The sequence below is a fragment of the Berghia stephanieae genome, chromosome 1, assembly GCF_034508935.2.
Source record: "Berghia stephanieae isolate SIO BIC M18660-M18661 chromosome 1, UCSD_Bste_1.3, whole genome shotgun sequence".
Classification (NCBI taxonomy): domain Eukaryota; kingdom Metazoa; phylum Mollusca; class Gastropoda; order Nudibranchia; family Aeolidiidae; genus Berghia; species Berghia stephanieae.
The window spans coordinates 50,714,230-50,742,001 of NC_088360.1; the positions used below are offsets into that span (position 1 = coordinate 50,714,230).

General features: G+C 33.8%; 1 protein-coding gene across 3 annotated transcripts in view; it reads right to left on the reverse strand.

The window, feature by feature from the left end:
• Positions 1-1,752: 1,752 nt before the first annotated feature.
• The window catches only part of LOC144977079 (neutral alpha-glucosidase AB-like), a 33,643-nt gene continuing 7,623 nt past the window's right edge, over positions 1,753-27,772 (reverse strand). Inside the window, exons 11-25 of one of the 3 annotated variants that reach the window (XM_078921837.1) lie at positions 27,421-27,606; positions 25,936-25,997; positions 24,933-25,010; positions 23,526-23,728; positions 22,032-22,255; positions 21,384-21,480; positions 18,995-19,155; positions 15,195-15,444; positions 14,594-14,670; positions 13,387-13,461; positions 12,942-13,055; positions 12,264-12,373; positions 11,797-11,897; positions 9,048-9,159; positions 1,753-6,934 (exon numbers count right to left, since the gene is read on the reverse strand). In XM_078921837.1, the coding sequence (XP_078777963.1) occupies positions 9,050-9,159; positions 11,797-11,897; positions 12,264-12,373; positions 12,942-13,055; positions 13,387-13,461; positions 14,594-14,670; positions 15,195-15,444; positions 18,995-19,155; positions 21,384-21,480; positions 22,032-22,255; positions 23,526-23,728; positions 24,933-25,010; positions 25,936-25,997; positions 27,421-27,606 (1,848 nt within the window). In that variant the 3' untranslated portion in view covers positions 1,753-6,934; positions 9,048-9,049. Of the gene's footprint in view, positions 9,160-11,796; positions 11,898-12,263; positions 12,374-12,941; positions 13,056-13,386; positions 13,462-14,593; positions 14,671-15,194; positions 15,445-18,994; positions 19,156-21,383; positions 21,481-22,031; positions 22,256-23,525; positions 23,729-24,932; positions 25,011-25,935; positions 25,998-27,420; positions 27,607-27,772 lie in introns of all 3 variants that reach the window. The other 2 variants (XM_078921846.1, XM_078921856.1) reach the window with 2 other exon arrangements.

Genomic DNA, 27,772 nt, shown 5'->3' on the forward strand with positions numbered 1-27,772 from the left:
AATGCCAGTATATATATATGCACGTTGAGTGATTTCCAATATTGTTGAATTTGCTACATCCTCGAGTGGCCTGTTGATAATATAATATAGCTGTTGTTTCCAGTATGATATATTGGGGCGTTTTGTTCTTTTGATCATTAAATACACGTTCTCTCTCTCTCTCTCTTCTGTCTCCATAGTGGGCAGGGTGGCACTTAGTGTGTCTTCTATCCCCCTATATCTGTTTTCCAATCTGCTTTCTGTATTTGTCTTTGAATGAGATTACTTGGTTTTGCCCTGGCCGTAGTGCTTGGCTGGGAGGGAAACAGTCAAATGCATAGTTATTGTTTTGGGAGATGATAATTTTTTTCCTTGTCTCTCTGTTATGTATTGTTATGTTTGTTATTTTGAATGTATAATGTAAGCATTTGAGTGTATTCTTCTTAGTGGGATCTTGTGTTGGTGTGTGGGTGAGACATTTAAGTGATCTCAAACTAAGTACATTGATGGTGTGCTCTTGGAATCTACATCCGTTCCATATTAGAACCACTCCCCTTTGTCTCACTTTTTTCCTCAAGTCCTTTTTATTGTACATCTAGCATCTTTTCACTATCCAATTTTCTTCCTTTTTACTGGCGCTGATATGACCTAAATGTATTGTAAGCGCCGTAAAACCCTTAAAACCAAAAACAAAACAAATCTCTCTCTCTCTCTCTCTCTCTCAGGGTGGGGTCTTTGACCTCCCATGGTGGGCAGGAGGTCACTCTGTGTCTTCTATTTCTATCCCCCTATATCTGTTTTTCGAGTTGCTGTCTGTCTTTTGATAACTTTGTTAACCTTCCAAAGGAAATTCCAAGAGAAACAACACGGATCCCAGTCAAGCATTGCCAGAATGTCATTGACAATTTTGTTAAGATGTGGAAAATGTGCGCCAAGAGAAATGGGAGGCATCTCGAACATATGCTGTAAAGATAAAAGTTCTCGTACCACAACCATGCTATTTTGTCAGAATGGTGTTATCGTTCTAACCTTTATGGTTTTTGTTATTGCCTTATTTTTGGATTTCATGTTTTTTTGGATCACTTAGTAATTAGTTTGGGATCACCAAAGTCTCATCCAGACACCACAGGATACCACACTTTTTTAGTTTTTAAGGGTTTTACGGCGCTTGCAACACATTTAGGTCATATCAGCACCAGTAAAAAGAAAGAAAAGTGGATAGTGAAAAGATTCGTACAATTAAAAGGAGTTGAGGCAAAAGTAAGACAAAGGGGAGTGGTTCAAAAAGGGAACAGGTGTAGATTACAGGAGCACACCATCAATGTTCTTAGTTTATACATTTGACTGTTTCCCTCCCAGCCAAGGACTCCGACTAGGGTCATGACAAAACCAAGTAATCTCATTCGAAGACAAAGGCAGCAATTGAAAAACAGATACAGGGGGATAGAAGACGCAGCAAGTACCTCCCTGCCCACTATAGGAGGTCGGGAACCCCACCCAGAGGAAGTCATTGAAATGTTAACAAGGCATGTTCAATGCAAAAATATAACGATCAGTACATATGAGAGAGAGATGATTTAAAACACTATAAATTTGAATGTTTCCCTCTCAGCCAAGGGCCTGGACATAACCAAGTCATACTATTTCCAAGACAAAGACAGAAAACAACTCAGAAAACTGTGAACATGAGAAGAATCTACCAGACCATGGCCCTGTGCTTAGTAGATAGAGACAATACATATATGGTAGTAATATTTCACTAAATCGGGCAAAATTGTTTTACATAACATTTATTGATTCAATTCAATCATTAAAAATTAATTTTTGAAAATACACATCTACATGGTAATAATAGCTGATAACAGGAAAACATATTAGTAAGCAATGAACAAAAAATTATTTTAAAACATCAACAAAGCTGAGACGTGATTTCAAGAGAGAAAAAATGACAATAATTAGAACATTAAACTGAAAGCAAAAATCGAAAAGCTTCCATTGCAAATCCTACGCCCAGTTCAATAGGAAAAGAGATATAAGGGGATAGAAGACACAGCAAGTACCTCCCTGCACACTATGGGAGGTCAGGAACCCCAGCCAGATGTGTCAAACGTGAATGACACTAATAATGGTTTACGTCACTATAAAATGAATGGGAAAGAAGTTTGTTCCTTCAGTCTCACTACAACGAAGAAATTGTGTAATCCTATGCATTATCCAAATGACCAAATATTCCCCTTTTATTATATGAACGGTTATTAAAGTAATTTTTGAGGGAATCTAAGAGGAAAGAAACTGAATCATCAAAAAAATTGATACAGACCGACTGATTGGATGCTACGTCTTTCTCTCACCCACTGAAACCTAGTGTTTTGCAATAAAAACTAATATTTATAAAATTTTAATGGGTAAGTTTTGAAATGCCGTAGCAGTCAGGAAATTTTTCCAGCTGGGTCCAATTAAGGAGGATAACTGAAAAGAAACTCAGAACCTGGGTTGATTATCAGACCAAAAACTTAGGCACATTATCATTAAGTGTTATTTTTTTGGACCACTACTTGAGCATTTCTACTGACAAGACCTCAATGTAGCCTCATTTTCATACTTTGGGATTTTAGTATCACTACATCGTCCACTTTGCGAGTGCCCCAAATATAGTTCCAAGTCACAAATGTGGGTGGGGTCTAAACTTCTATGTCACTCCAAAAAAAAAAAAAAAAAGATCCTAAAACATTTTAGAGGGTTTTTTTTTAATATCAATAACTTATGTGTAAGGAACAAAGGAATATCAATGGCCTAAAATATTGTGCGATTTTAAAGTAAATCTTAACAAAAACATGTCAGTTCTATAAAACTTGCTTTAAATACCAAACTAAAAGCCCTAAAAGATTTTCTCTGTGGGCAACTTATCGATGTAAATTTGTGCTCATTGAGAAGCAATACACTTAGTCTTGAATGATAAAGCGTCCAGGAAAAATGAAGATGAACAATTAGTTAAAGGAGTAGCCTAACTTGAAATTCTAAATATCCTCTACATCACTTGTAGGAGATAAATGGTGGACTTGAGCAAAAGGTCGGTGGGAATGAGGCTAAAATATCTTTTCCCATGTCCTGTTGGTGGGTGTAAGATGTCATTGATAAGAATTTTTTTTAAATTTCCCTATTGCATATATGAAGCAAATATGTATGAAAAATTTCCCACATGACTTCTACTCTTCTTGATTTGTTTGTTTGTTGCTTTAGGTCTCTTCCAACACAATTGAGGTTATATGAGAGACTGCTGAAACAAAAAAAACAAGCAATCTAAAAAAAATAGTACAAATGTAAATCAAAATCATAACCTAAAGATATCATAAACTAAATTATAAATAACCAAGAACAAACAGGCAGAAGATTTACAGAAAAAAAATATCCCCTGTCAAAAATACAATCACAAACCAAAGAAGCAGGATAGGCTAGTAAAGAGAAGAAGAAACGACATCACTATCGGATCGTACACCCATGCGAACATCATAGGTATACGATTCAAGGGTGATGCTCCCATCCAACCACCCGCTACTCTTCTTGACAAAATATCGTTCCCGATTGTAAACTGTAACAAAGTTTCAAATAGGAGTGGCAGCAAATTCATGTGTAAGTTAAGTAAATACTTTTATCTATATTCCCTTGAAGTACTCATACAAAATCTACTAATAAAATGTTTTGTTTAGTTTTTTTGTTGTTGTTGTTTTGTTTTGTTTTTTGTTTTGTTTTTTTTTTTTTTGCAGAGGGGGAGGGTGTTTTTTTTTTAATTTAGATATATTAGGACACTTGGAATACTTGGTCAGTTCAGCCAAGAAAGCCATTTTTAAAATGAAATACTGCATTTTAAAAAGCTATTGTCTCTGTCTTTCACGTCTTGTGTGCAAAGTTGGACTTAAAAAATTGTTCATTTTATCATCGTCTATTATTAAATTCAAGCTTTCATTTTTTTTTACTCTTGAGTTGTTGATAACACTAATAATTTCACTCGTTGATATAGTAAATTCAAAGCAGTGAAAAAAATTATAGCTGTGGAAGCCTTCAATTAAAATCTGCGTTATCAATAATAACAACAACAATTATAATAATAATAATAATAATAATAATAATAATAATAATAATATAAATACTGAATTCATCTTTAACATTCCATTCATTTAAATGATTCAAATGAGGAATTACACGTTTTGTTAAACTTTTTAAAATACAATTCGATTATAGTAAAAACAATTTGGTGAATAAAGAAATTGTGATTTAAGTTGAGAATTCAGGTGAATGAAAAATATTTAAAAATCGTGATTTTCTATTCATTCCAGAGATTTAAAGATAATTTTTAAAAGTAATTGATGTAACTAGGAAAAACAGTAGGAGACTTGAGGTATACAGCCAACATATTTCTATCATTTAATATTAATTTAATCAGACAGCACTATCACATCTTACTAAAATAAACATAGAGCGGTATAATAATATAAAAAGTAAAATTACAGTATGCAAATGCAATAAATATTGAAAGTGTCTTGCTATGATTGAAATAATTTTGGCGAGCTGATCAGAATCTAATTTGCAATATTTTCAATAGTGTTTTTCAAACTGTGCAAAGATGTTGTTCTCGTTTTCGTCTGTTTTATGTTTTTAATGGTTTTACGGCGTTTGTAACACATTTAGGTTATAGCAGCGCCAGTAAAAGGGAAGAAAATTCTAGAACGAGAATTAAAGCACCCAAGAAAAAAAGTAAGGCAGGTGAATTAGTTTAAATAGGAAACATCACCTCCCAAAACTAACACAATACACTTGACTGTTCCCTCCCTCAGCCAAGGACTCAACCAAGTAATCCCATTCTAAGACAAAGACAAAAAGCAACTCAACAACACCAGATAAATGGGGAATAGAAGACACTAAGACACAGTAAGTGCCTCCCTGTCCACATTGAGAGGACAAAAGACTGCACCCAATGCTTTTGTATTTTGTTTTTTTAAATCATTCTTAATAAGGTGAATTATCTATATTCAGAATCGTAATTTTCTTTGACAGTTATATTTATATCCAATTTGCAGATTAAAATTGTATAAATTATGCACATTTTTATTTTTTATTTTTGACCAAGCTAACTGCAATCTATCAGCATCTAGATGAAATGCATAGGCATCCATCTTAAACACAAAAACAAAATTAATGTATATCGTAATATCATTAAGGAATAGAAAAAGCTACAATCAATTTTTAAAGGTACAAAGTATTAGTAAATTTACGAAACATTACTTTATTGTACTGGCATTCAATTGTCAAAATATCCTAAACATTTTAACAGACAAACTGCTGTCCACACCAATTCGTCAATGCCGCTCACATAAATGTATTGAGAGAAAACAGAATAAAAAATATTATTGATGTACAGGTAAATATAAATCTTTAGGTAACAAGGCAGTCTAAAAAGATCAATGATCAAAGTTAATTTTTGGATTTGTGGAGTGAAGGGGTCCTGACAGCAGCCGACTTACAAGCAAAAAAGACCAAATAGCCGACTTACAAGCAAAAAAGACCAAATAGCCGACTTACAAGCAAAAAAGACCAAATAGCCGACTTACAAGCAAAAAAGACCAATCTCAAACAAGTGAACTTCTAGCAATTTTGTCGACCAAAGATTGGTTAGCTCAGTCAGTCAAATTTGGAGGAAAGTGCTTTGTGACAAACACCTTATCCAAAGGAGTGCTAGTCTTTTCCTACCATGTTAAAGAATACAGAAGAAATTCCAGCTCCATGGGTATTGTGGCTCTGAAGAGATACTCACAACTTCTGCATCAAGTAACAGAAAGAATGAAATACCTATTTGCCACTTTTTCTCAGGATTTTAGAAATTCAATAGCACTCAATACACTTTCATCATACCAGTATCAGATAGAAGAAGCTGGGAAAATCAAATGATTTAAGACCCTTACTGGATGAAAAAAGGTTGAGAAAAAAATGTAAAGGCAACGAAGATTTGTTCAAACAGTGATCAAATGTGGATCCAATAGCAATCTGTCCATATGTCTAGTCATTGGCTCAACCCCAATTTCAAAGAAAGGAGTGAAGGAGATAATTGACCTGAGGTGATTTTAGCCACTAAACCGATTGAGCTCTCAACATAAACTGCAACTACTTTAGGTGTGAGATTTGATCATGAGTCATTCTTTTATAATGCAACAGCTGTCTTTCATTCTCACTCACTCACACACACACACACACACACACACACACACACACTCTCTCTCTTTTTTTTTTCTTTTAATCCTCCTACAACTCTCTAATAGTGTTTATCTTTCTCTTCTATCTGTTTCATCCGTATGATATGCCCCTTATTCCTCAGTCTTTCTTGAGTATATGATATCAAAAATACATGAATGAAAAAAAAAAACATATCTGTGTGAAATTGCAGAAAATAAAATTTATTAATTTGATGTGTAATCAAAGTCCCCTCAGCTGCCCAAGCCTAAAAAAGTCAACTGACAATTGATTTATTCTCCAAGGCAAATAAATGCCTGAAAAGCTAATCATATTTTTTTAATGGAGTGACATTTTACTAATTATCATTGGGTGGAAAAACACCCCCTCAAATAAATACATGAGGTGAAGCACAATTATTACTATTTCAAATTGCTGTGCAGAAAAATTATTTCAACTGGTCATTTCATCAGTGAAAGGCGTTGCGCTGATGCAAGTCTATTTTCCTGTGAGGGCTGCTTGAAAAAAAACATTGACATATTACGGCTGGTAAATTCACAAAATAATTTGCTTAAAAACTTTCAAAATCAAATTTCAAATGCAAAATATCCCCCAAAAATTGAGGTATTAAAACAGTTTTAAATAATTTTGATTTTGAAGTCCTATGAAATATTGCATTAAATGGATGAGGGCAATGCGACATTCATAAATTGAAGCTGATAAGTTTGCTGACCTGCAAAAAAAAGAAAAGAAAAAAAAAGACCTAATTTGATAGAATAAGTCTTCTCTGATAGATTGCTGTAAATATCAAGAAATACATAAATTATGAGCATGAGTAGTAGATCGTCAATATATTCGAAACTTAGCGACTTAAAACATAAAACCTAACTTTCCCGGTCATCATGGAAATAATAATAATAATAATAATAATGCTGAAAACTTATATAGCGCTATAACTCCGAGACACCAGACTCTAAGCGCTTAAATTACAAATTACTTTGGCTGAAACATACTCATTCACACACACAAGCACACACACACACACACATACACACACACAACACAACACACAACACAAACCAAACCTATCTTGCTTCTCATACCATCTACTAAAATCGAAACAAATATGTTTTAAGCGAACGTTTAAAAATAGACAAAGATTCTTTTTCACGAATGCTCTGCGGTAAGGCGTTCCAAATAGAGGGTCCGAAATGAGAAAAGGATCTCATTCCAGCATTTTTCCGAATTCGAGGGACAACTAGTTTTGTGGAATCACTGGCCGAACGTAAGGGCGGGGTTTTGAATATCTTTCAATTAGTTCTGAAAGGTAGGAAGGGGCAGTACCTTCAAGACAACGATACACTAAAACACAAGCTTTGAATTTAATTCTTTTCTCAACAGGCAGCCAATGCAGGTCATGAAGTAGAGGTCCGGCAGAGTCGCACCTACGCTTCATAAATACTAGTCTGGCAGCGCTGTTTTGGACAATCTGAAGACGTTTCAGATTGTATTGCGAAACGCCAAACAACAGAGCATTACAATAATCCAATTTCGATAGTACGAGGGACACAACCAGGTGCTTGGTCACATCCTCAGATATGAACCGTCTAATGGAAGCAATCTTTTTTAGTTGGAAAAAGAGAGATCTAACCAAATTATTAACCTGATGCTCCATCGACAGTCCAGAGTCTAAGAATGTGCCAAGGTTTTTCACTTTGTCAACAATTTGAATAGAGTCATCCCCCAACTTCAAATCTGTTTCACTTTTCCACTTCCTGTTCCCCACATACAGCACCTCCGTCTTATCATCATTCAGTTTCAGTCTGTTCTCATTCATCCATTTTTTAACACTTTGGATACAATTTTTACTATTGGCTGATACTTCTTGTAAATTTCTCATATTGGAAACGCAGTACAATTGCGTATCATCAGCGTATTGATGGTAAGACAGACCAAAACTTCTGATGATTTTAGACAGAGGGCCAACGTACAAAACAAAAAGAACGGGTCCAAGTACTGAACCCTGGGGAACCCCACAATCAAGAAAGATTTCCTCCGATCTATATTCATCCACCGTAATAATCTGTTTACGATTAAACAAATATGACCTAAACCAATCAAGCGCTGCACCAGACACGCCATAAGTAATTTCAAGACGTTTGAGAAGAAGATTGTGATCAATAGTATCAAAAGCAGACGATAGGTCAAGCAAATTCAGCAAAGAACATGAACCATTGTCTATAACAGAGAGGAGATCATTAACAACCCTAACAAGTGCGGTTTCCGTCGAATGATGTTGCCTATAAGCAGACTGAAATTTTTCTTCAAGACAATTATTTTTAAGATGAGACAGTAATTGTTTCAAAACAAGCTTTTCTAAGATCTTAGAGAGAAAAGGAAGATTAGAATAATTACAAATTTCTTCAAAACGGCTTTAAGTACAGCTCGCATTGCTTAAATCAAACATACACCTCTGAAAAATGTTGCAAAAGGCAGGAACACAGTAATCGACATTTCCAATGATTTGAGTAATATTCTGTTACTTTCTTTTAATGTATCTTTTAATCAACATGAAATTTGACATACATGAATGTTTCTGGCAGTCCAATCATGTGAGACAAGTCTCAATAATCCAGTTATCAAATAATAATTTGATCAGACTTTCAGCTTCTAGAGCTATACCTATAACAAATACACATTAATTTTTAAATACTGACAGCACCAAAAAGGGTTTTTAAAAAAATATTTTTAATTGATTCATGGAGAATTTCTCTTTATCAACCATTTTCATTTTAATCACACTGAATAACACAATGATAACCTATTATTATTCAACAATTATTCACCATCAATGTAGATTAACAATCCATTTTTCAGCTACATTCACTCCTGGTTTTCGAACTGTCAATACTTTTGAATCTCCATCATATGTATGCTCCAATGTAAACTTGCTGCCATCTGTAATGTAAAATACAGTTTAAAATAATTAAATTTGTTACAAAATGTATAACATATTTCATTTTGACAAAAGTAATGCCTGTGTAAAACTTTTTATCATCATGTTAAATACAACATGTCTTGGACAAAACGAGATAGATGTTTGTAACTGTTTTGAAGGGTTTTACCCATTTTAAATGTATATAGGCGATTTCCTTGAAATCAAAGTTCCATAGTAAGACTCTAAATCACATAGTATTAGATGTGACTTGAATTTTCAGGGTTCTGTTGGTCATTTGGTAGAGCACAGATTGGAATATAAGTTAATAAAAAGAAATGACTTGATTCCGTCTTAGGTTTGGTGTAAAGTAATGCAACTGACCAAGGCCTGTCTAAAAATAAAATACAATTGTTGGAGCTGTTTTAAAAGGGAAAGGTTTGGCATTACAATCATTAGGTAGTGAATGAATAGCTGCATTTGTTAGGTCTGGCAGAAAGTACTTTGCAATAGACAAGTGTCCTTTCGAAAGAGTAGCTGTAGCGTCTTTCAAGATGTAGGGAGCAAACTACCTTTTAATCATCTAATCCCTTGTCAATACACTTTGAATGTTGAACACTATAAATCGTCACAAGGATGTTCAAGAATCACATTCTTTTATCGATAACATCAGTTTGGTGATTAAATATCACAAATAGTAATAACAATACAGAAACTCGAACTTACGAGTCAAAACTCAAAACAGAAAAATAGAATATGAGTGAATAACTGGAACCGAGTAAAGTGATTAAATCATACTACATTATAGGAGAAAAGTATACAATACATCTTCCTTATTCAAAACAACAGCAGATTTCTCTGGATTGTAGTTGGCCTTACTAATGCTATATAATGCTGACACTGACCAAAAAATTATGTCATAATTCAAGGTTATGATCAACAAAAAGTGAATTCTATTCAATAGCTCCATCAATGGGACCATTTTATTTTTCCTTGACACTATTAACAACAGTTCACTTTTAAATTTCTTTAAGTGATAATGTTTGTTTTCTTTTTGTTTTTAAGGGTTTTACGGCACTTGAAACACATTTAGTTTATATCAGCGCCAGTAAAAAGGAAGAAAATGGGATAGTAAAAAGTTCTAGAATTATAATTAAAGCACCCAAGAGAAAGTAAGACAAAGGGGAACTGGGAACAAATAGGGATCAGATGTAGATTCCAAGAGCATACCACCAATGTACTTAGTTTGAGATCACCTATAAGTCTCATCTGGACACAAGCACAAAATCCAACAAAGAGGAATACACCCAAATGCTTACATTATACATTAAAAATAACAAATATAATACACAACCGAGAGATGATTTACAAGGAAAAAAATAGCATCTCCCAAAACAATAACTATGCATTTGACTGTTTCCCTCCCATCCAGGACTCCGGCCAGGGCCAGAACAAAACCAAGTAATCTCATTCCAAGACAAAGACAGAAAGCATGTTGGAAAATAGATATAAGGGGATTGAAGACACATTATGTACCTCCCTGCCCACTATGGGAGGTCAGGATCCCCACCCACTAGGTGATAATGCCATGTGAATAAATTTTTAGGGAAGTATCAGGACAGAGTTAATGGAAGCTGCAAAGACTATAAGTTAATAAAGGCTGTGAGTTTCATGTGCTTAAGATATTATACGTTATCTCAGCGTCAGTAACAAGATTACTGAAAAGCTTAAGGATAAAAGTTACGATTTTACAACCATAAAGAGAGAGAGCAAGACAAAAGGGTTAGCTCAACCAAAGAGCAGAAGTAAATCCAAGCACTGCCCATCCTGTGAAAGTCTCATCTTGACACAAATGCAGATTTTCATCCGAAGGGGCACAGCCAAATGGTTACAATCCCACGGAGATGATTTAGCTAAAGGACTCCAGACAGGGCCAAGTAAAATCAAATGGTCTCATTCCAGAACATGGACAAAAAGTTACATGGAAAGGACAAATGATATAGGGGGATAGAAGAAATAGTAACGTTCCTCTGCCCTAAGGGTAATTCCATCCACACCATTTGCTGAGTGTCAATAATCCTAATTAATTTGATACTGTGATCCTCTTCCACTGTTTTGTTTTTGAGGTCAGTAAAATGATAGAAAATGGGATAGTAAAAGTCAAAAATGTCTAGATTTATTAAAAAGCACACGAGAATAAGAAAAAGGAGTGATTCAAATAAGAAACAGATGAAGATTCCAAGAGCACACTATCAGTGTACTAAGTCTGAGATAAGTCTCATCCAGAGCCAAGCACAGGAACCCACCAAGAGGAATACACTTAAATGCTTACAAAACATGATATTCAAAACAAAAGAAATATTAAAGTAAATAACAGAGAGATGATTTATAAGGAAAAAAATATCTCCCAAAGCTAATGCTATACATTTGACTGTTTCCTCTCTCAAACAAGGACAGAACAATCTCATTCCACAACTAAAATAGAAAGCTACTCGGAAAATAGATAGAGGAGGATAGAAGACATGACACTGCAAGTGGCCTCCTGCCCACCATGGGAGGTCAGAAGACCCCACCCGGCTCTTACAATGTAATTATTTGGTTAAATTACTTTGGGTCACAGACCAACAGAAAAAGGATGGTCTTTAATGAGAGCAACTTACCACTTTTGATCACATGAATATTTTTGGGCTCTGTAGACACGCCTGCAATTATTATTCTTTCCACCCATTCTTTGGTTGAGAAATCTCCCTTGAAGGCAACACTGAGAAGAAATAAAAGTTAAATTTAGCAATCAAAATGGCATCGAAATAAAAATAACTATACATATATCATTTTTTTGTGGATCACAGAATAAAATGAAATGAGCCTGATTGAATTATTACATTTACAATCATGTTTTAAGTTGAAGGGATATTATCTATAGTTAATAATTTGGATATAAACATTTTAAAATATGTATATAATATATAAATTTAAAATATTTGAAGCCATAACCAAAATATCTAAAATAGTAAAAAGAAAACTGTTGTAGGTCCAATAAGCACATCAGAGAAGAAAAATTATAGGATTGGTTTTTTAATTTTTAATTTTTGACACACACTTTGATCACAAGATGAGAAAAACTTACTTGTTTTCAAGCTTAAAGTTATGGAATGACAAATCCATGAGAGCATAGGCACCATTCCTATATTTGAAGGAATGATAGTCATCTACATAAAGCTGACCACTGGCTTTACCCTGGGGGAAAAAAAAAAGAAAAACAACAGATTAAACTACTTCCATTAACATCACCTTAATAAATTAAAAATATATGAAGAAAAATAACGAGTGGTAAGCAATCAAAAATGTGAAGTCACACATTAATTTGTTCTTTGACAGCATGGGTAGCCATTGAAAGGAGAACAAGAAATAATAGAACCATAATTAAAACTAACATTTGGTATAAAACGTTATACTCTGGGGTTAATATGCGCTTTATGAGCATAAATCTTATGGGGTTTTTTTTAATGTGGTTAAATGACAAAATAAAATTTTAATATTTAAAGTCTCAAAGATTATGGTGTCCCAGCCATATAAGAAAGTTTTTTAAGGACCTGACTTAATCATCCCCGTTTGGAACTTCTTTATTCAAAATCTTTAAACTGTATTATTTTATTCATCTAACCAACCATGGTCTGACATTTGGAGGTTGAACTCACAGTGTCTTATTTCATGCTGGTATGAGATTAAGAAAAAGAAAGGGAAAAAAAAAAAAGTCATCCAATAATTTTGACTCCAATTTTTCAGCCTTTACAGATAAACACACCTGTCTGTCAAGGCAAACAACAAGTGTGATAGGATCACTGTGCATGAGAGAGGATGACCTTCTTGGTCTCAGCTTACGAGGGACAATTGTGCCACCCCTCTGGTACGCCGGGAGCTGGGGAGATTTGAAAAAAGCAATCATGAATTGTACAGGCTTTACTTTTTCACAAAAATATATTAATGAAAGAAGAGTTTTTAATAAAGAGTAATTAATGTTTCATTTATGCTTAGATCAATAATGCCAATTAAAGGATATCTATCTATGATTTCAAAATAACAAAGATACAGGAACTTAGTGTGCATAAATCTTTGATGTTTCCTTTTTATTTTTATTTTTTAATTTAAAAAGTTATTAAAATCTTATCAAAATATTTGAAAATGTTCTAAAGTAATATTGCACCAAGCCCAACAACCCTTTTCATTTAATGTCAATTAAGACAACAAACCTTAGAAAGGGGAGCATCCACATTCTCCTCATCTTTTCCGTGGTAAGTTTTATAAGTATCAATATCATACCACAGCTGAATGTAAGGATTAAATAAAAACAGAAAGAGTAAAATCAAGAAATATTAACCATGGTGAAAATATAGCAAGGAATAATTTAAAAAGAAAACTGTCAGATGTCATAAAATGATGATTACGATGGTGGTGTGGCTGATGTCATGATGATGAATATGTAGCAATAATGATGATTGTGATGGTGGTGTGGGTGATGTCATGATGATGATTATGTAGCAATAGTGATGATTATACATGAATACTGACAAGTGCAAAACAGATGCCATCATAAAAATCAATGGAGAAGAAATAGAAAGAGTAAAGAATTTTGAATATCTTGGAGCCAGGATTGAGTACAACGGGAAATCGGCCCCAGAGATCAGGAGGAGACTAGCAATGGCAAGATCAAAGCTAGAAAAGATGAATAATATCTGGAAAGGGCAGTGCATTCAAACAAAAATCAAAATCCTCAAAAGTGTTGTTTTCCCAACTGCAACATATGGATGCGAAACGTGGACTATCAGCAAAGCAGAGAGCACAAAGATCACAGCTTTTGAAATGGCATGCTACAGAAAAATACTCAGAATATCATGGACTGAAAAACAAACAAACAAAGAAGTCATGAGAAGGATCGGAATAAAATCACCAATTCTTCTTCAAACTACTGTAAAGAAATTGAAACTGAACTATTTTGGCCATACGACTCGCCACGAATCATTAGAAAAGCACATTCTGCAGACAAGGGTAGACGGCAAGAGAGGAAGAGGTAGACCAACAAGAAGCTGGGAACAAGATATATGTGAATGGCTGGGAATGACAACAACTCAAGCAAGTAGACTGGTGGAAAACCGTAATCTGTTTCGCAAGAAAGTTCAGGAAGCAAAGTCCTACGAAGGATCAGCTGACTAGAAAGAAAGAAAGTGATGATTATGATGGTGGTGAGGGTGATCTTGTGATGATGATATAGCAATAATGATTATGATGATGATGGGGAGGAAGATAATACCGCTGTTGTTATATGCTGCTGGTGAAGGTAAGGGTGATAGTGATAATGATGATGATCATCATCATCATGACAGTGGTTATGATCATGAGAGTGATGATAACGGCAATGCTGTTGTTGAAGAAGAGGATAATATTAGCAATGTCACTCACAGTGCCCTGTCCAGGAAAGTAGATGTTAGTATTGGTTTGACCTTGATCTACCACAGGGTGGACTAGAATGGCATTTCCTGAAAACAAAGTGAATGAATGTAAATAGAAGATTCTTATCGTTATAAATGCCATAAACTAGAAGTATGAGGATTGGAGATAGAGTGATATAACAGTGAAATACTATACCCTAAAAATAAATTTCATGACTGAATTGTTTACCTATGAAGTTTAAGTACATTCAATAATATTTGAAAACCAAGAATCTATTTATTTCATTCGTTCTAATGTTAAAATATCCAAAAGAGGGTTGTGTAATATATTACTCTTTCTCTTGGTTTTCTTAAGATTTTCACCAAAATAATAATTGTAGAATGAGTGGGTCATATGAAAAAGGAACAGCTCATGACAGCAATGATGCTTTATACCGGAGTGACCTATCCACCACATTGGCAAGTTAAGGAAATGTCTTCTTTTATTTAGCACAGATGCTCCGATTACCGAAAATAAATCTAGAAGATAATAAGAATCTGTTAGTAATTTTTGAGGTGTTACTTTGAGAAAAGCTCAGGTTTCAAATTATGGTATACATAGGAATATTTACCTAGAAGGAATGAATCTTCAGTAGTGAAGACTTCCACTTCCTGTGGAAACTCCATCCAAAGGGCCCTCATGACAGGCATGCCTGTCTTCTCAGACTCATGGAAAAGAGTGTACCACAAGGGCAGGTAGCTATATCGTTTTTTCAGAGCAGCTCTTGCTACCTGCATGTTTTCCTCGGGTAATAAATAGGGTTCTCTGCGTTTAGTATCTATATGTGCATGGGACCTCAAGAAAGGTTGGAATATGGCGGCCTGGAGTAAAGAGAAAAACAAATATATACGATTGAACTCGCTGATTGGAATGCTTTTAAATGGAACAGCCACTTACTTGAAACTATCTGCCTGTCACAAATTAAAAAAAAAAATTATAGAATATTATTTTTCCAATTTAACCAAACGTTTTTTTTGTTTGTTTGTTTGTTGCTTTAAGTCTCTTCCAACACAATTGAGGTTATATGAGAGACCGCTGAAACAAAAAAACAAGCAATCTAACAAAAATAGTACAAATGTCAATCAAAATCATAACCTAAAGATATCATATGCTAAATTATAAATAACCAAGAACAAACAGGCAGAAGATTTACAGAAAAAATAATATCCCCTGTCAAAAATACAATCACAAACCAAAGAAGCAGGATAGGCTAGTAAAGAGAAGAAGAAACGACATCACTATCGGATCGTACACCCATGCGAACATCATAGGTATATGATTCAAGGGTGATGCTCCCATCCAACCACCCGCAACCAAACTTTATAATTATTTTTAAAAATATATATATGGACTCTGTTCAGCAAAATAAGAATGGAAACATCCCCTTCTTTTAAATGAATAGTTAGGTTCATTAACCATGAACACCACAGCCCCATTGTTTTTGTTTTTGTTTTTAAGGGTTTTATGGCTTTTACGACTCATTTAGGCCATTTCAGTGCCAGTAAAAAGGAAGATAATGGGATAATTTAAAAATTCAAGAATTAGAATTGATAGTACACAAGACAAGTAAGACAAAGGGGAATTGATTCAAATAGGGAACATGTAGATTCCAACAGCACACTATCATTGTACATAGTTTGAGATTACTTAAAAGTCTCATCCAGAAACAAGCACAGGATCCTACTAAAAGGAATACATTCAAATACTTACAATAAAAATTCAAAACAACAAATATAAGATAACAGAGAAATGATTTACAAGACAATTGTTGTTGTTTTTTGGTTTTTAAGGGTTTTACGGCACTTGCAACACATTAAGGTCATATCAGCGCCAGTAAAAAAGGAAGAAAATGGGATGGTAAAAAGTTCTAGAATTACAATTAAAGCAACCAAGAAAAGGTAAGACAAAGTGGAATTGGTTCAAATAAGAAACAGGTGTAGATTCCAAGAGCACACTATCAAAGTACTTAGTTTGAGATCACTAAAAGTCTCATCAAGACACAATCACAGGTACCCACAAAGACGGACACACTCAATAAATGTTTTACAAATCATATATAATATAAAGAAAACATAATACAGTGCATTATAACAGAGAGGTGATTTACAAAGGAAAAAAAATATCATCTCCCAAAATTAAAACTATACAGATATTGCTATTGGAAAACAGATACAGGGGGATAGAGGACACAGTAAGTACATCCCTGCCCACATTGGGAGGTCAGGAACCCCATCCAGATTTACAAGACAAAAAATATCTCCCAAAACAATAACTATATATTTGACTGTTTCCTTCCCAGCCAAGTGCTCTGGTCAGGGACAGGACAATACCAAGTAATCTCATTCCAAGACAAAGACAGAGGCAAATTGGAAAACAGATATAGGAGGATAGAACACAGCACAGCCCCGTTGTATCTATCACTAACGGCAAATTCTTTATTATAAAATTTGCCTGACCTCTCATCTTAAAGTCTCTGATAGCAAGCCCAATTGTCTATTTACTTTTGGTGAGGTACGTTGTGTTTGTTTAAGGCAATGCAATGTGTGATTGATTGAAAACAGCTGACACATGTTGACGCTTTGTGCTAGATGGTTGATCATTCTGTAAACAATGGTGAAACATGGTTGCCTGTTTTATTTTGTTTTGTTATTTTTTTTTTTAATTGAGTTTTTCTTCTTTTCTTTTAATTGCTTTGTGCTATATGGTCGATCACTCTGTCAACAATGTTGAAATAAGCTTGCCTGTTTTGTTTTGTTTTGTTTTTGTTTTTTATTGTTTTGGGTTTTTCTTTTTTCTTCTTTTTTGTTTGGTTTTTCTTTCGTCCTTTAGAGAGAAATCAAGTTTGAGTGATGAGACCCAATTGTGTTTAGCATTAGAACTGCGAGCTAAAGTGAAGGAAGTAACTTGCTCTTAACCTCAAGGCTACAAAGTAAAGACAATACCATAGATGTATTCAATATGATTCAATATGTGAAGGGTTGTTTTTTAATAGTTCCTTACAAATTTGAAGTAATCAAAAATGGAGATGTCCCCTTTACATTTCATCATGGCTACACAAAGACAGACCATTACCCTGACAATATAAAGCCATTCTGGAAGAATTGCTGTTCATTTAACCCGTTTATTCAATCAGAAATGTTTGTCATTGGCTACAATTTTCTAGAGTAAAGACATCAAATATTTGACTCTAGTGTGAGCTTTGAAAGCAACTTAATTATCATGGAATGTTACTTAAAAATTTGACAACAGAAAAGACACTCTATATTATTGTTACTATAGTTACTACAATAGAAGTGTGTAGTCTGATAATGGAAAAAAAACAACAAAAAAACACCAAAAATGATAATGGCCTCCAAGGAATCTGTTTAAAAGGAGTGTTGCTTAATAGGTATGATTTATGCATAGCAGTTCTGTTCCAATAAAATAGTTTTGACTGTATTTAACATGGCAGAGGTGTTGCAGTATTGATAAAGGTGAAAAATGATGAAATTGCCTTTTAAGTCATTACCATAAACAACTTAATGACATCGTTATCAAAAGCAGATCTATAAGCACAATATGCATTAAAGAGCCTTCTGGGCGTGACAAAAGAAGAATGAAAATTCTCCAAAAATTCAGAAGTCACTTAGAAAAACCTGCAACTACGACTTATGACATAAAATAAGAAAATCTCCCACTTAAAGTCTTAATTTTGACCACAATGTCCAAAAAGAAATCTCTACAGTGACTTAAAAAATCACTTCCATTTGGATATGAAGGTCCAAATTCGAATCCAGGCAAAGACACTGACAAGTTCTTTTTAAAAGCTCTTTCCCAAATACTCCTCAGTCTGACAGACTTTAAAATTGAGGTGACACCTTTCAAATAACCTAAAATATTTTGAAAAGTAAACTTAATCCTTTTTATAAAGAAATAAATACAAGAAAGTAAAGATCTTCACATTTGAAGAAAAATGGGAGACAATAAGGATTGTGCTTATTTTGAAAGCAGAATCCTCGTGAACATGTATGTTTCTGTTTAATCAGTTCACTGAATGTTTTGTTTCTTATGATGGTAAGACATAGTGGTGCATGAGATAAGTTTAAGTCAAATCAGTGCCTAATTCAATTACTACAACCCCGCCACACCACTCCTCGTCCCTCTGAGTATTTCTTCTTCATTTAAAAGAAAAAAAGCTAAGAAAAACATGGAGTTGACAAGGAATTTTCGAATTTTAAATCGACATCAAATCAACACACAGAAAGAATCTGGATCAATTATTCTGTTCTGAAATGCAAAATAATCCATCTTTAAAGAAAAAAGTTTTTCAATCAATTTTGGTAAAAATTGAAAAGAAAAAGAAAAAAAGATATGAGGCAAATCTGTACGTACTTGGTACCATCTGGTGAGTAATTCTGTATCTGGATTTTTGAAAAAGCCACCAATATCAGCCCCAGAGAAATGTATGCCAGCCAAGTTTAAGGACAACATCATGGGGATGGTGATTTTTAAATGGCCCCAATCAGCTGTGTTATCACCTGTCCAAATTGCTCCTGAAATTTCAAAATGGATAAATTTTACCATTCGATGCACGCGTGATATATTGACTTAATCAAAATTAGACATTGTTGTGTTTAGATTTCTATGCCATTTGCAACAATTTTACATCAAAGCAGAAGAACAAAACAGAAAATGATGATAAAGATATAAGATAAATGTTTGTCTAAGCAAGCACCCAAAAAAAACTGGTAGGCTTTGAGAACACTTGGGCTATCCCATAATATTTCAAAACTTTTTGTTTGTTTGTTTTTAAGGGTTTTACAGCGCGTGCAACACATTAAAGTCATATAAGCGCCAGTAAAAAGGAAGAAAATGGGATAGTAAAAAGTTCTAGAATTACAATTAAAGCACAAAAGAAAAGGTGAGACAAAGGGGAATTGGTTCAAATAGGGAACAGATGTAGATTCCAAGAGCACACCGTCAAAGTACTTAGTTTGAGATCACCTAAAAGTCTCATCCAGACACAAGCACAGGCCCGAACTAAGAGGAACACACTCAAATGCTTACAAATTATATAATATAATATGTAAACTAAACATAATACAATGCATAACAGAGAGATGATTTACAAGGAAAAAAATATCATCTCCCAAAACAATAACTATGCATTTGACTGTTTCCCTCCCAGCCAGGACTCTGACCAGGGCCAGGTAAAAAATCAAGTAATCTCATTCCAAGACAAAGACAGAAAGCATGTTGGAAAATAGATATAAGGGGATAGAAGACACAGTATGTACCTCCCTGCCCGCAATGGGAGGTCAGGATCCCCACCCAGTATGTCAAAACTCATATGTCCACTCTCTCTCACTTTTTTAAAATGTCTAAGACAAATTTCACTCAGCACGCAATCCCAGTGTTTCATTTAGAACTTGGATGATCTTTAAATAAAAGAGGTCTAATAAAGTAAAAACATTGGGCCAGAGCAACCTTTGCAAAATCTTTTTAAATGCAGGATAGCCCACTTGTCCTTAAAGCTGACCAATCAGTGAGGGGTATATATTCAAAAAGAGAATAGTTGATACAAAAGCAATCTCTCAAAAAGTCAAGAGAAATGAAGAGGATTCCCATGATAGAAGAAAAATATCTACATACATCTGACTGCCTCCCTCTCAGCCAAGAAACCAACTAGAGCTTAGAGAAAACTAAATGGGTCACTCCGTGACAAAGGCAGGAAGCGGTTATCTCGAAGCGGGTCAAAGGATAAACGGTTATAGAGGTGAGCACAAGACTGACCTAATCAGCCCATCCATAAATTCGCTCAAGAGCACAAAAATAAAGTAATCCTACAGAGCCCTGGGGCCCATAGAATCAAAGAGCATTCCGTTTCTAAAACAATAATTGGACAGTGGCAATAATTTACAAGTTTTTGAATAGTGATGTTATTGGGTGAACAGATAGATCCGGAAAAAAATCATAAAACCTCCAGAGTCTACCTGGATTCAAGATCACTCCATTTGCTTGTGAATTCCGGGCTCTACCAATGAATCTATTGTGACCCCCTGAGCAAAAGGACATATATTTTCTAACTTACTTTCCCCATTCATGAGCAGCTATCAATAATTTTAATTGAGCATAAGAAGTTGACACCAAGACAGATCAACTGAATGTTATGAAAGTTGTTTGTTTTTTTTGTTTGTTTGTTGCTTTAGGTCTCTTCCAACACAATTGAGGTTATATGAGAGACCGCTGAAACAAAAATACAAGCAATCTAACAAAAATAGTACAAATGTAAATCAAAATCATAACCTAAAGATATCATAAGCTAAATTATAAATAACCAAGAACAAACAGGCAGAAGATTTACAGAAAAAAAAATATCCCCTGTCAAAAATACAATCACAAACCAAAGAAGCAGGATAGGCTAGTAAAGAGATGAAGAAACGACATCACTATCTGATCGTACACCCATGCGAACATCATAGGTATATGATTCAAGGGTGATGCTCCCATCCAACCACCCGCGTATGAAAGTTGTAACATGGCTTCAAGGGGCTAAGCATAACTGGTGATGACAGTGGATACAGAAATATTACTGACAGACCTCAAAACAAAATAAATCATGAATATGTTTTTAAAATTTCCATTCAAAGCAATGGAACTAAGGGATAATAAAACATAATATCAAATATCAATATTTGTATTGATAAAAAAAAAAATCAAGAGAAAGTGATTAGACCTATAACTTTACAAATAAAACATTTTAAGAGAAAAAAAGATGTACCTGATCTTTGACTTCCAGCAAAAAATGCTCTGGTTAAGACAAAGGGTCGTTCCTCATGATTTGATCTTTTACTGAGGCCGTCAAATGTTGCCTGGTGCTGTTTAGACAAATCAGTTAAACTCTTCATAGCATGAATCAAATAAAAATTTGAATCCTAAAAGCTTAATTAAAAATTAAAGTTCTAACTAGATGAAAATAAATTTTGCTCTCATCATATTCCTAATCAAGTAAATTTTAACATATCATAATTATGGCTAAAGGCTTAAATTAGGATTGTATTCTTTAAATTTTAATAAGAACAATGCAAAGTGATATACTAATATTATCAATGGAACTAATGAGAAAGAAAACATTTATTGATCATGCTAAAACCTCAGATGATATAACTCTCAGTCAATTAAAAGTTTTTAAACAAGCATATTCTGTTTCCAATCTAATATCATTCTACAAATGAGTAGTATGAAGCGTGAAAATCAAATATTACTGATGTCAACTGGAAAACATTACTGTTTACCTTAAACTACAATAATTTCTACACAATACTTTAAGAAAACTTTAGTCTTTAATGCGGAATGACTTTACAGCCTTATTTGAAGCTCAAGCACCAAGAAGATAATTAACACAAACTGTATGTTAGCTTCAACTTACTACTGCCATTCCATATACATTGTGAACCTCTCTATTCTCTCTTCCTGACAAATGTTTGGCATCTTTGGCAAAGGTTATTTCCGCTGAGTTGAATACGGACGGTTCATTCATGTCATTCCACACGTGCAGATTGGAAGCTGTCCCTTCATAGTTGTCAAAAGAAAATTGCTCTCCCCACCAGTCTCTGACATGCTGCTCCATAAAATCAGGCCAACTAGAGGATCCTAAACAGATGTAATGCAATGGGTAATATATTATATATTATAATTAATAATATATAATATATATATAATATATATAATATATATATATATATATATATATATATATATATATTATATATATATATATATATATATATATATATATATATATATATATATATATATATATTATATATATATATATATATATATATATATATATATATATATATTATATATATATATATATATATATATATATATATATATATTATATATATATATATATATATATATATATATATATATCTCACTGCTGAGTAGACAAGGGTCAGCAAAAAAATTTCGACTTCACCAGAATCGATCTCGACCCAGTGTGTATGAAGCAAGTGCTCTACCAACTGAGCTAACAGGATCCCCTAAATCTTTTTTTTTTTAATAAATAAAATATTAAAAAATTTAAGGCTCTCACGATCATTTTCTTTTAATTATGAACATAAAAAGGACTTTACATAATTATTTATTCAATAAATTACATAACTAAATGAGGGGAACATTGCATAAACACACTAAATCAACCAGAAATAATTTGCACAAGTCAAACTCAATAAATTAAATGATAAATTATATTATTGCATCTGAGGGATTTCAATGTTACCAGTCACATAATCATCCAGAGTGGAGAACACCAACTGTATAACAGTCATATTGGTGAAACCCAAAAGTAAAAATGGATAAATCAACTGCTACATGCAATAGAAAATAAATCCTTATTTGGTCAAATCTCTTTAAGTGTTTGGCAAAGGGAGAGGATTTCATCCTAGGACACCTTAGACCTAGGTAAAGATCATTAAAGATGATAATTTAATTTTGTTTTTACTTTTTTTCCTTTAAAATAAAATCAAATGCGTACACAGTCGCCTAAATAAGTTCACTTTCCTGAGGCAATCCAAAAATCCTCCTCTATTTTAGGTGGTTTGTTTATGGAAATAAGCTCTTCCTTCATGTGTGAAGACATTGCATTGTGTGTAATTTTGAAAGTTAATTTCTCAAAATATTTTAACGTATTTTCTCAAAATCCATTTGAATTTTAACAAAATATCCACAATAAATCACACTACTGTGTCCGCGAGCACAAGACAGTTGATTACATAACACATTTATCACTAATCCAAGTAGAAAAGCACTCTTAAATTGAAAATAAAAAGACAGGAGCAATGCGAATGCAGCCTTTCAGTGCAACCACAACACAACAGCACAAAAGAGGGTGGATGATTTTGACAGCGCTTACCTGGCCAGCACCAGCCATCCAAATCACCTCCACTGTTGTCTTTCACGAGCAGACCTTTGTCTTTGGCATCTTTGTAGATTCTGTAATTATCTTCCCTCTTAAGATGAGGGTCCACAATGGTCACCATCTTCCGGCCTTTAGATGACAGATTGCGCAACATTCCTACAGAGTTAGAGAATTTACTTCCATCCCAAGTAAAGTATCTATAACAGAAAAAAAATTTACATGTGATCGATACATTCAAATTTCAATTTCTACTGCTCATTTCATTATCATAAATAATCACAATATAAAATTCAAACAGCGGTAACCAACCAACTTGCACAGAAACATTTACATTTCATAAAATTGAACTCTTTATGATAAGAAAAGAGAATGCTTAAATTTTAAAAAGAGTACATATTCAAGGTATATTGCAAATATCCAGTTAAAGCGGAGCCCTGGTCTTGGACCGAATCTTGGATCTTGATCCCCCTCCCGTGGTGAGAAAATGAAAGGCTACAAATTCGTAAAGAATCTTTCCATCACAAACATAGACGATCAAATCAATCAATATTCAAAACTTATTTCATTATTAAAATTTGACTTAAAATACACCAAAGTGGCACCTCACTTTTCAATTAAATTATCAACTGGGTTATACACAATGATAATACTAAAGCATTTGTCACAACACATGACAAATTGGTTAGTGAAATGTTTACATTCATTTTTTTTTTTTTTCAATCCAATGATCAAACACAACAGTGTGCCATGCTGTGCACCTAATGGCACCAAATAATGTTCTTCTTCTTGTGTTCCACCAAAGTAGGATCAAAGCTGAACTCTGATGCTGGTAATGAATTCCATAGTCCTCCAAAATTTATCTGCATTGCCATAGAGTTGTAGTGATTTCTGTGTCACCGAATATGAATCACAACAAACAATAATAAAGCAGCTACTTTTGTGGTGGATATGGTCAAAACTTTAAGTGGGGTGAAAAGGTTTGTTTAATCAAACTGACCAAAAGTATACAGGTTTAGAACTATTGGCTAAATCTTGATCTCGAAAGACTATCCAACATAGGATTTCCTTCATAGCAGAAGAAATCTTATCATGATAATAACATTATTGCTTGATTCTAAGTTGTAGTCGAATGTGTGAATCTTTTCTACAATAAACTGATCGTAATTGGGTCATTAACCAAAGGTTGAAAAAAAGATCTAAGTTTGTACTTTTTTAAACAAACGCTTAAATTAAATATCATCCTAAATACACTCCCTTATGTACAAAATGTGTCTTGAAATATTTGGTTGCTATCCATTCAGTGGTTTGAGAGACTATTTAAACAATGGGATTTCAATGTCGTAATGCGTCCAATTTTATTATAATTTTAGATTAGAAGTGATTAAGTCAATATAAACATACTTTTTCCCATCAGTGTGCTCAATGTCCAACCAAATGACATCAAATGGAATGTCGAATTCATCCATGGTCCTGTCCACACTGAAAATTAGATCAAATATATTTATCTAAATATATAACCAATTTACATTCTAGCTTTCTATTTACCTTAATTCCTCAATCATCTTTTTCATGCTTTATCTTAATATTCTGTTTATTTTGCCCTTGATATTAATTACAGTGAATTACACAGTGCTTTTGCTTTGTTTTTTGTTTTTGTTTTTAAGGGTTTTACGGCACTTGCAACACATTAAGATCATATCAGCACCAGTAAAAAGAAAGAAAATGGGATAGTAAAAAGTTCTAGAATTACAATTAAAGCACCCAAGAAAAAGTAAGACATAGGGGAACTGGGAACAAATAGGGATCAGATGTATATTCCAAGAGTATACCACCGATGTACCTAGTTTGAGATCACTATAAGTCTCATCCGGACACAAGCACAAAATCCAAAGACGAATACACTCAAATGCTTACATTATACATTCAAAATAACATATATAATAATACATAACAGAGAGATGATTTACAAGGAAAAAAATATCATCTCCCAAAACAATAACTATGCATTTGACAGTTTCCCTCCCAGCCAGGACTCAGGCCAGGGCCAGGACAAAACCAAGTAATCTCATTCCAAGACAAAGACAGAAAACATGTTGAAAACAGATATAAGGGATAGAGGACACAGTATGTACCCCCCTTCCCACTATGGGAGAATTACAGTGCAATCATCATAAAAGATGACTAACATTTTAGAATTAAAGATAAATTTTAAACTTCATATTTACTTACTCCTACCTTAAAGAAATAATGAGAACTATTATAAAAATCTCTTGATCTTAAGTGACACATATAGAAAAAAAAATATTTTGAAAGCTTAATAGTAATAGAAATTTGATAAAAACGTATTCAAAATGTGCTGAGAGGTAAGCAACTATATTAAGAATGGATCACATTTAACACTTACTTCCTGACATCATCCTGGTCATTATAGTTCCATCTGCATTGGTGATATGCAAGTGACCAAAGCTAAGGACAGACCAAAATGCATTGCATTAATACTACGTATGCACCAAATAGTATATTTTATTTTATGGTGTAGTTTGTTAAAACAATTTCAATTTGAAAGAAAAAATATTTAAACAAAGTCATAGCTTTTCTTTTTTTTTTTTTAAATTCTTATTTGCTATTTTTTCTAGAATATTTTTAATGAATATAATAACAGGCTTGATTAAAATAAAGTACAATTCTATTCATAGCAATACAATAATGTTTCAAAGCCCATATTGCAAAACTACAGTTAATTGTTTTGTGCTTCAGCTGGTATACAATAGTAATGACTAATTTCAGGGAGAGCTACAAACTTACTACAACGTGATGTGTTCCCCAGGCTTGTTTTTCCTTTCTGCCAGTCTAAGAACGAAGGTTGTCAGATGTCGCTTGTACAAAATGACGATTTCAATTAATTTTGCTATTTGCTGCTGTTGCAACACAGTAACAAAGTGTCCTGCCTTGCTGGAGAATTCCTGCCAGGCAAGTAAATTTGACTGAACGATAAATATATTCTAGCCACCACAGGTTGATGGCATCATGCCGCATTCCTCAGGGTTGTTTTTCTCTTCTTCCTGTCTAAGGATGAGGATTGCCAGATGTCGCTCATATGATATTGCGCTTTCGATAAAATTTGCTCTTTGCTGCTGTTGCAACACAGTGACAAAGCGTCATGCCTCGCTGGAGAATTCCTGCCAGGCAGGAAAATTATATTGAATGATAAATATGTCCTTGCCACCGCAGGTTAATGGCTACCTCTCTTGAGTTAACCCATCAAGCAGGTGCACGAGCAATGTGACTTGACTGATACCAGCCCTATCCAAAGTCCAGTGGCAGTTTGTTAGAGGTGACAGATTTAAACAAAAAGCGTAGATAATGAAGGAATGATTTTGATTATGTACTATATATACATATCAAATAACTAACATTCAAAGACAGATATCAGTATTCACAGGGGTATTTTTTTAAAAGTTCCTTAGCTCTTTTTTTGATTTCTTACACAAGACCTTTTGGCTTAAAGGATCATAATGGATAACAAATCCTTTTCAAAAGAAAGTATCCATTATGATGCGAGTTTGTTGTTTTATTATTTACATGTACCATGATTAGTTACATATTCTCTATGTGCCTCATCATAGACTTCTCGTGCAAGCGATCCAGCAAGGCAACTTCCCCACTTCTCCCCACTATCAGTACCTCCCACCCCACTATCAGTCCTCCCTGTGCTAGGCCTGACAGGTGATTAAGAAGAATGTTTTCAAAGAGTCTAAAATACAGCAGATGTGTATAAATGCACGCATGTATCTCAATATCGACAAAACCTAGTTAAAGTTAAACTATTAACATAAATATATATTTCTCTCCTCTGGATTCTTCTGATGTATCATAGTTATAGACTTACAGGAGGTAGAGGTGTGTTTCCAGTCAAACTACCATACTGTTTGAATATTTCCTTGGGACCAGGTCCGAGAAGCACAAAGATATCAATGATGCCGTCTTCAAAGAACCAGTGAGTGTCCGTCTGAGGGATTTCAGTGTTACCAGTCACAAAATCAGCCAAGTTGGAGAACACAGACTGGAAAACGGTCTTATTGTTAAAATACAATAGTAAAAATGGATGAATAAACTGCTGCATGCAACAACTAACAAAAAATAATTTAAAGAATCCCTATTTGGTAAAATCTTTTCAAAGTGCTTGGCAAGGGGTGACAAAACACAACCTTAGACCTTGGGAAAGATTATTTAAGAAGTTT